The sequence below is a fragment of the Vombatus ursinus genome, unplaced genomic scaffold (genome assembly GCF_900497805.2).
Source record: "Vombatus ursinus unplaced genomic scaffold, bare-nosed wombat genome assembly UNPS02014863.1, whole genome shotgun sequence".
Classification (NCBI taxonomy): Eukaryota; Metazoa; Chordata; class Mammalia; order Diprotodontia; family Vombatidae; genus Vombatus; species Vombatus ursinus.
Genome location: NW_020954641.1, coordinates 12,603,129 through 12,613,635, shown reverse-complemented (window position 1 = coordinate 12,613,635; position 10,507 = coordinate 12,603,129). Strand labels below are relative to the sequence as shown.

General features: G+C 39.8%; 1 protein-coding gene across 8 annotated transcripts in view; it reads left to right on the top strand.

Annotated features, from left to right (window-relative positions):
- TENM2 (teneurin transmembrane protein 2) overlaps positions 1 to 10,507 on the top strand; it is a 392,109-nt gene that overhangs the window by 143,738 nt on the left and 237,864 nt on the right. For all 8 annotated transcript variants that reach the window (XM_027841747.1, XM_027841746.1, XM_027841748.1 and 5 more), the window contains exon 4: positions 2,687 to 2,925. In XM_027841747.1, coding sequence (XP_027697548.1) covers positions 2,687 to 2,925 — 239 coding nt within the window. The remainder of the gene's footprint in view (positions 1 to 2,686; positions 2,926 to 10,507) is intronic.

Here is a 10,507-nt window from a genome sequence, read left to right as displayed (position 1 = left end):
ATAGATAGATAGATAGATAGATAGATAGATAGATAGATAGATAGATACTCTGAGTCATCTGCATAGAAGTAATAGTTGACTTTACTAGAACTAATGAGATCATCCAAAAAAGCATGTATATAGAGACAAGAGAGCCCAGGGATACTCATCCTCAGTGAAAGTGGAAAGAGAGCAACTAGATGGCACAATGAATAGGGTGATGAACTTGGGAGTCAGGAAAACCCAAGTTCACATCCAGTTTCAGACAAACTTACTAGCTGTATGGCTCTGTGCAAATTATTTAAACCCTCTGCCTCAGTTTCTTTCTTAGAGGGCTAGCATCCATCTTAAAAAGTTGTTGTGAGGATCAAGTAAGATAATATTTATAAAGCACTTGGCAAACCTTAAAGCAATATATAAATGCTTGTTGTTGTTGTTAGAACAAGCACAATAATCCTGCACATGAGACTGAGAAGGAACAGCTAGACAGGTGTAAGGAGAACCAGAAAAGCAATTATAGTGAAAACCCAGGGAGGTGACCATATCGAGGAGGAGAGGGTGGTCAACAGTGCTGTATGCTACGTAGGTGAAGAAGAATAAGTACTGAGAAAAAGACAATTGAATTTGACAATTGATGGATAATTGCTAATGCTGAGGAAAGTAGTTATAGTCAAGTGATAATACTGGAAACTAGGTTGCAAGGGGTTGAGAGGTGAGTTTTAAGTGGAAAAAATGGATACTAGTATAGACAGCTTTTTGCTAGGAGTTTGACTATGAAAAGGAGAAGAGATAAGATAACTTCTAATGTTTTATTAGTATTTAAATCTTTACTTATTAGATAGTTTTTTTCATTTAAGAAAGACACATCCTTGTTTTGTTTTTCCTTAATGTTCTGTTATTACCACCCATGCTCCAAAAATACATTTTAAGTAGTTCAATAAATACTTTAAAGGATATCGCCCAGGCTTTTTGCTTTGCTTGTGTTTTGGTTTAATCATAGGCCAGTGGGTTATTATTTAATGATTTAGAAAGACTTTTTCAAAATTGTCCTTGTCTCTTTTTGTGTCTTGTCAAAATTTAAATAAAATCTTGCAGTCTGGGTTCACAATATAGCACAGAATAAGCATAGCCAGAAAATACACTTTTTCAAAATCATCATTTCAATCAAGATCAAGCAGAAAAAAGTTGTTAGAAAGGGAACTGAAACCTTGTTAACAGAATCTTGCTTTCTAGGCTTCATCTAACTTTTAGCCTTGGTCTGATATTCATATATATATCCAAGAAGATTTCAATTTTAGCCATTTATTCTAATGATGGCCTTGTTAAATAATTAATTAGCCATAAGCTCAACTTCTGACATGGCTGTCAATCATGCTAGCATATCACTCAATCTGGGAGTCTTTAAAATGCTTAGACTTAAAATGCTTTTCAGGCCCTGGCAATAAGCATCCATGTCCAGGTTGTGTTGGAAACCAGTGTGACGGATGACCACAAATGTTTGTCCGGTATAGACCCCATGGCTAGATCACTCTGGGAAGGCTGGTTGAGCTAGTCAGCAACAGAAGTACATTTACTATCAAAGATGGAGTTTTATTTAAGTGAACAAACATGTAGAAATTGTACATTGTAGAATGTATTGCCAGATTGACTGTACTAGGCAGGCATCAGAACAAAAACAAGCAATGGTGAGGAAAGTCCTCTCCATATGACTTTGAAATTCTAGATTTATGGGTGAATTATGGGTGAAGGAACTTCACAAGTCACTTGAGTCCTGTCTCTGAGCCTCGCTTATACCTACAGTGATCCTCAACGTTCTCTAAGGAGGGAACCCCTCCACCCAAAAAACCTATGTGTTTAAAGTATTTAAGGTAATGGGGCAGCTAGGTGATACTGTGGTTTGAGTGCTGGGCCTGGAGTGAGGATGACATCTTCCTAAGTTCAAATGTGGCCTCAGATACTTCCTTTGTGACCCTGGGCAAGTTACTTAACCCTGTTTGCCTCCGTTTCCTCATCTGGAGAAGGAAATGGCAAACCATTCCAGTATCTCTACCAAGAAAACCCCAAATGGGGTCACGAAGAGTCAGACACAACTGAAATGACTGAACAACAGTTTAAAGTAATACCTATTTTTGATCTGATATGCATATGGGCTAAAACAGGTTCTTGCCAGACTGTTAGGACCTTTCGGAACTTGTGTTCTTTTGGCATAGTATATAACCCCGAATCTCTTTCATGTCAAATGAGACTTCAAAGTAAAACTTTGGTGGAGAATTTTGATAAGTGTTACCATCATACTATAACCTTGGTCCACCCTGCTCTAGAGAGTAGTGTTGTAATTTGCTATGGCTGTTTAATCCAAGAGAGGAGGCCTGGCAGACCGAATAGGGGACTATCCTTGGAGACTTGCCTCTGAAACAGAGATATAAGCTTTGGGAGAGTGGACAAGTCTTTGAAACCCTCAATGCCTGAATGAGTTTTCTAAGACTATAAAATGCAGACTGCTTATTGATCTGCATTGAAGAAGAAAGTGTCCACACCAGGACTTCCCTGTGCTGATTAAATCATAAGTCTTTGCTTCCCTTGTCCCCACCAAAAAAGCAAAAACCCTTCTTCTGATTTAAAGAAACAAGGAAATATAGTCATAATTCCCCTTTTATAGCTACATTTGGTCAATGTGTCCTTTTCTCTCCTTTTTTTCCCCTGGCAGGCATTTTCTGTTCAAGACGTCTTCTGGAACTACCCCTCTGTTCAGCAGCTCTTCTCCTGGATACCCTCTGACCTCAGGAACTGTTTACACACCACCCCCCAGACTCCTGCCCAGGAACACTTTCTCCAGGAATGCTTTCAAGCTGAAGAAGCCATCCAAGTACTGCAGCTGGAAATGTGCTGCTCTGTCTGCCATTGCAGCAGCTGTGCTTCTTGCTATTCTATTGGCTTATTTCATAGGTAAGTTGAAACTTCAGTCGGTCTCATTCTTGTTCGTCAGAAGGCACTTTCCTTTTAAAGAGGATCCTGCATGGCATATCTGATGGTGGCAGAAGGGGCTGCTGTGTTGAGAGTGAATTTATAGATCCCTGGTAGTTGATTCAGGTCATTTATCAGCTCCCGCAAGACAGAATAGTGAATGATGGATGAAAGTGATTTTTCTCCCCTTAAAACTAATTAAAGCTGATGAGCTTCTCTTCAAGATCCCAAATGACCTTTAGCAAAACAAAGATTAAAAAATTCTGACTTCACATTTTCCTGGCTATAACTTAGGATGCTCATTATTGGCAAACCCAACCCTTATTCTCAGAGTTGCCTCCTAGCCTCTCTTTTATTGGATTCTGAGATGGGATTATTGTGTTAAATGAATGCAGCTGTGATCAGATATCAGTCAACAACCCAAGAACAAGAACAGCCTTTTGGATGATCTGGGCTCATTAAAGGCCAGGCCAGACTTGGCCAATTTACTTTGAGTGCCTCTAAGGAAAAAATATGACAAGGTAGTGAGGCCATAGCATCCAAAGAGGTTTCCTAAGAAATGAAATTAATCCAAGTGATTGGTTCCCCCCCCCCATTTTTTTTCCTTCTCTCCATCCTCACATTACCCACCCTTTCCAACCAAACCCAAAACACAATAGCACTCTTATGTCTTCTGTACTCTATAGCAACCCAGCATAAGACTCAGGTTAACATGCTGGATAACTAAACTCCAATACCAGTGACACCCACATCCACCCACCAAAAATTAGAACTTGTTTTCATGTTATGTAACAATGCAATATGTTCATGAGCTTCTCATGGCAGCATAGATTTAGAATTTTAATAGCTTTTAGAGGCAAGAGTCCAACTTACTCATTTTACAGATGAAGAAACTGAGGCCCAGATAGATAAAGTGATTCGCCTAAAGTAGCTCCAAGTAGAACTTGGATTTGAATAGAGGTCATCTCACTCCACACCCAGTGCTCTTTGCTAGACCATCCTCACTTTCTGCTCTAGAGGTTGAAATCTGTGTGCATATCATCATCCCTGCTGAAGCCCCAGATTCTGAGCAAGGATAACCAAAGTTCTGCTCTGTATTTGTCATGCTGGACCTGTGGCAGGAGTGTGGGGGGACACAGGCACAGTCAGTAGTGGCATTTGCCCCCAGTTTTGATATGAGCATGTGCTTATTTGGGATTTCTCTGGTCAGTTACAAAATTTCTTCCCTCTTCCCAAAAAATTTGTCCCTGCAAATTGGAAAGTCTTCCTGCTGTCATCAAGTCATCATTCTAGGTCACAGAAACTTCTAGTCCTTTTGCTAACTTCCCTCTTTTCTCAATTTTATCCACTATACATGCAGCTCCCTGCTATTAACCTAGCCAAGAGAAAGAAATATGACAGTTGCTAACCATTAGCTTACATTCTGGACACTTATCTTAGTCTTGGACCCAGGATCACCATTGTCCCATTCCTCAATCAACACCTATTGTAACTACCTGGCAAATGAAAGGAGACTTGTGGGCATGGGTTCTATCATTTCTGCCATCCACAGGAAGCCAAGTTGGTGCCTTAGATGGATGCTTCTGAGAGAGCCTGACCTGCCCAATTAAGGTACTTAGTACATAGCTGGGTAGAGAATATGGTGAAGAAAGATCCCCTGATGAAAACACAAGTAGCTTGCCAGGCTGTGTTTATGTACACTTCTTCTATAAGGAAACAAATCCACTGACGTGTGACTAGGGAGCAGCTGCTCTGCCTTCCTCACATATGGACTGGGGCACAAGATATAGAAGTTCCTTCCTGGGTCCAGTGAGTGTGTGGAAGGCAGGCATTCCTCTTCTGGAAGTATAGAGAACTTAGCCCCTAGGGTTAGACCATATGCACAATCAAGTCAATAAACATTGATTAAGTACCTACTATGTGCCAGGTGCTGGGCATATGAGGAAAGGCAAAAATAACCCCAGAAAATGTCTAATGGGGGAGAGAATATGCATACAATGATACAAACAAGATGTATGCAGGATAAAATGGAAATGATCTCAGAGGGAAGACACTACAGAGGACTGGGAAAGGCTTCTTGCCGAAGGTGGGAACAGGTCCTAGTGAAAGCAACAAAGCCAGGAAAGCACTAATCAATGACAGGTAGCCAAGAAGAAGGTTCTTATTGCTCCAAGGAAAGGAGACCCTGAGTATCAGTTGTCACCTGTGAGGTTACCCCTTTAGCTCCCTGAATGAAATGGCAAGAGAAAGACAGTCACAGCCAGAGTTAACAGTAATAAAGGAGATTGTACCTTTAGCCTCAACTCCAGAAGAAATTGAAAACTGACAAGCTTGACACCTTTGACTTAAAATTAACCTCGGCTTTCCTGCTGTTTCTGGGTGTCCTCTTCTTGGGGGTAGATGGGGAGAGAGGAGTGGAGGAAGAGGCTGGACATTCTAAGCAGAAAATAAAGCCTGGTCTATAAAGCCCCACCAAATATATAACTATCTGTGGAGGGGTATGTATTATCACTTCTTGTCAAGCTCTGGAATGCAATTGATTGTATTTTTAGCAAGTTTCTTATGGCTACTCAGGATGAAGTCTCTAAGAGACTCTAAAGAATCAAGCTCTATTTTCTTTTGGAATCACTTTACAAGTTGACTTTCTTTTGGAAACTGCAAAGAGGTCCCATGTGCCCAATTCTCAGGCTGGTGTTCTATTGGGTAGGTCAGCACCATGGAGAACGCATCCATAGAATTAAAGGGAGTGGCTACTCCTGCCAAATAGGGTCCCCAGTGAGCTTCGACTTGTTGTAGAGAGATAGATGGATACTTCCTGATTTATTGAGCTTGACAGTTAAAATATAATAGCTTTCTGTAAGGGGGAATCATATAAATAGGAAATCATAAAGTGAGAATTCTTAATGTTTTAATTGAGTACGTAGCTTGTAAATGATGGATTGTGTAACATTTTTATCTACAGTCTGCAGGCCATTGGAAGCTGATGCTAAGCATCATAGGATGGTTTATTAGTTTATAATCCATCATTTCTGATTAGATATGCTTTAGGTAAGATTATGCTTTGACCCTGGAGCATTGAGAAACAATTTATAACTCAAAATGAATGATGTAATTGGCCAGTTTTCAGGGTAGTTAATGGTGGTGATCACATAATCTAGTGATTCTCAAAATATGACCCAGAGTCCCTGAGACCCAATTGCATGATCCATGAGGTCAAAACTGTTTTCATAATAATGACATCTTAATTTATATTAAATAAAAGACATTTTAACTTCTCATATAGTTAAATAGTGATAGATATAACTCACATAAACAAAAGCACTTGGAGGGGGGGGTAGGCATTCAATTTTTAAAGAAATAAAAACATCCTGAGGCCAAAAAAGTTTGAGAATCACTGACATAGCCATGTAGTCGCATAGCCCCTTGAATTGGAGGTAAAGTCAAACACAGGATAAGGGATCAGGAACTTGTGATCCCTGTCTCTCTCCTAACATTCATACTCTTCTTAGGAGTTATTATTATTATATATAGGAGTATATTATATTATCCTTGGGATAATAGTTTGCCTCCTGAGTCTCCATTTCTTAACTGTAAAATTGGAGACACTGATAATTATTTTCATGGGAAAAATGAAGTGTATTGAGGAATAGAGTATGAAAATCAGTTTGAAAATGAAAAGCAATATTATTAATTATGCAGTGCTATAGGGCCATAAACACTATAGTATAGGCATAGCACAAGGCAGGGTGAGGAGCAGTGAGTTCCTGCCTGCCTGGAAAACAACTACAGAGTAGGCCGACTGCAGGGAACGTGACAAAGACAAAACTTACGACCCCATAGTAAAGAACATTTTGAAGACCCAAGACATATCCTTGTCCAGATATATCCGATTTCTTCTAATAAGAGACAAAGCTTAAAATCTTATGATACATCCCATGTTGTCATGTTTGTTTTGTTTTCAGAGAGGCTTTGAGTAAAGGTCTACCAGTTCCAGTGACAATCAGTTAAATTATTTTCCATGCATGTTCAAACCCCTCAAGAGGAGGCTTTCTTGAAATGAGCAGTACCTTAGGATTTGACTGCATGACAAGTTCTTTCACAGATTCAGGCATGTAGGTGGGTGTAATAGCAGAGCTCTACCAGCAGTTTGGCAGACTAGAAGACTGCAGCCCTTATTATGTCCAGGGGAGCTAGCTCCCCCTGCCAATATTGCTGAGGTTGAAGGATTTTTTGTGACTCTTAGGTCAGAACCTCCTAGAGCATAATTCTCCCAGTGCATACATAAACGACTCCCTCGAAGTACATTAAGCATGTTGGGAAGCCATGTGAACTCATTCACTTCCCTAGGGGAACTCACAGTAAATTATTCTGTTCTTACACTAAATGGTCCCCGCCCCTAGGAGTAACTTAGGACATTTTGGCTCTGATTCTCAAGAGAGTCTCAACCCTGGCCAACCCTCACCTTCATCTTTCTTTGGAAATTGTGCATTCTCCTGTAAGGTTGTCTTTCTTCCACTCAGTATATGTCTTGTATGTTTCTGTCGACATATAGATTGTCTCCCCTTTAAGATAAAAACTTCCTGGGCAGTATCTGGTTTTGCTTTTTATTTGTACCCCCAGGGCTTAGCCCAGTGGCTAGCACATAATAAGGACTGCATAACCAATTGTTGTTGGATTGATTGGCTAATGTCTGGGCGGAGTCTGTGTGAACAAAAGCTTCCTCAACTCTCAGATTTTCACATTGTTTGACAAAATTAGTTTCACAAGGTCAGTGTCATAGATTCAGCTGAACAGTATAAGAAATGCTAATGTCCCTCCACTGCAGCGAAGCATATTCGTTTAGTAAGTGTGTGTAATAATATCTAACCTCCATATAGCCCTTTAAGGTTTGCCCAGTGTTATATACATGCTACTTCTTTGATCTTCACAACTACCCCATGAGATAGATGCTATTATTATCCTCATTTTATAGAAGAGGAAACTGAGGCTGGAAGAGGTTAAGTGACTTACCCAAGGTCACAAAACTAGTAAGAGTCTGAGGCAAGATTTTAACTTAGATCTTCCTGATTCCAAGTCCAGTTGTCTATCCAGGAAACCAAGTAATGGTACTTTATACTTCTGGAGAGTGTTAATTTAAAAAAAAAATTCCAAAGCACTTTCACATAATTATTTTATTTGATCCTCCCAACAATCCTGTGTGGTAATACCCATAAGAGGCTTAGAGGTTGTGACTTGCCTATATTAATACAGCTAGTTTGTGACAGAGCTGAGGTTAGAAGCCAGGTTTTCTGGCTCCAAACACAGGGTCTGTTTCTTGGGTTCTCTAGCATGGTGATTCTGCTGTTTCCTCTGGAGATTCAGGTTAGCCTGATTTGCCAGGTACTTTATGCAATTTAAATGATCTCTTCCATGGTTTAAACTCATTACTTTCCATTCAGTGCTCATTTACAAATGAGCATAATTGGTCCCTTTTCTTCTTATGGCATCTTTTAACATATTGGTAGTCAGATATCATATCTCCCTTCTGTCTCTTTTTTCTGTAGATGAAGTGCCCAAACTTCTCTTAACCTTTCCGTGTATCTTTTCCTCCTCAAACCTTATATTATAACTTTTCTTAACCACCTGGTTTCATTGTGTCTCTTTAGGGGAAAAAAGTGTTGATCCCCCAAACTGAATCCACAAATACCAGTTAAAGGTCCAGTCCCACTGCTAGTGAAGCAGGAAATTGAAATTCTTCAGTTTCTGTGTCCTATTTTATGAAGAATTAAATCTTCTTTCCTATGCTCATCCACAGGCTAACAAAGTGCTTTCCCTTTGATTTGATTGTGACTCTCTGAGAAACAGAAATCTTCATCTTAACAATTTAGCTTTTCATAGGGCTGCTGGAAAACAACACTTCAGCATTTTTGCCAGGAGGATCTGCCTGGCACGGTTGCTTGGGTACCCACTTCTCCTCAATCTTCATCTTCTCTGAATTCCTATTCAAAGTTCTCCTCCACTTGGCCATCTTTTTTGGTTCAGGGCCTAATGCACTCCCTTAATTACCCTTTGCTTTGCTGCCTTTCTGGGAATTTCCAACAGGTTGTCTTCATGCTGCTTCAGCAGGCTATCACTGGCTCTCTACTCCAGCAGTACCTCATTACCTTCATACTTTCATGTAACATTTGAATGTCATGTTCTTTTGAAAAACTTGGAAAATTATTGCTGGTCCCACTCAGCAGAGAAGGAGGATACCTCGTAGATGTGGGTTCCTTGTTCAAAATCAGGATCATCCTGGAGATTCCAGGGTGATTGGCAAGATGTTCTCTAGTATAACACATCTGTGAAAGCAATGGTGTATATACCATGGACTTACTGTCCAAACCCTTCACTTCTTTGGTGGAGTAAGAGGAAGAAGATGAAGAGCATCTCTGTCATGCTAAATTAGTTCTTAGTTCTTCAAATTTCTGCCAAAGTCAATAACAAGAACAACAAAAAAGGAAAACAGAAAAAACAAAAAACAAAAAAAAGCCTTCTACCTACACATGATATCAGAAAGTCACCTTGTCTTTTTTCACTACAGTTATTCCTGCCAAATATAAAATACTGTGTTTTAAGTAAGCTGCTAAACTGCTCTGTCTTCTGCCAATCTGACTTTGATCTCCAAAGAACATCAGGCCATCAACATGTCAGTATGTTAAAAGTGTGGTAATTTGGGGGGCTTTCAGTTTCCTTTGAAAATAATAGGAGATTATTTTCTATGGAAACTAAAAGCCTACAATGTGTTTAAAGTTACTACACTTGGAAATTGATATGTTGAGACTCATCCTGATGAATCCTAAGAGCCTAGCTGCTATTTTGTGTACTCCCATCACACAGAACAGAGCAGGAATAGGGAAAATAAAAAGAAAATGACAGAAAATGATCTGAACAGTACACTTACCTGGCATCTTTTATGTGTATGCAGCCTAGGAAAAATATTAGCTCTCATTTAGCTTCCAATGCTATTTGACTACATACTGATGAGACTTAAGGTAAACTTCATCCTACTGTATACATTCCTGACAATGTAGTTACCTGGATGTGAGGAGAATCCCGTTATCTAAAGGGCAGAGCTTTAGATTATTAGACCTAAATAGTTTAGCAAATAAAATTCCACCATCACTCCTACTCCTCTAAAATTTATTCAAGCTTTGTTAACATTGGGGGGGGAGGGGAAGTGGTGGCCACAGATGAGTTAGGGAGCACTTTAATGTCCTTTGCTCCTCTTGTAGATAGAATTTAGTAGAATACTTTTTGTCTACCAGAAATGCTAATGAATTCTTAACCTGGTAATCTATTCCTGTCACTGCTGGGGCGGGGGGGGGGGGGGGGGGGGGGGGGGGGAAGAAAAGAAGTTAAAAAGGGGAGGGGAGAGAGGGAAAGAGAGAGAAAGACTGTCATTTATCTTTCACATCCAGTTTTAAAGGACCCACTAATTTGTCATAAGTAGAGGAGCAAAGCACTAATTAAGCTCTAGTTGGGTGTGTGACAGTCAATTTGAGGATTTGTCCCTCTGAAGAAGTTTCAAATAACAGAAAGTTTT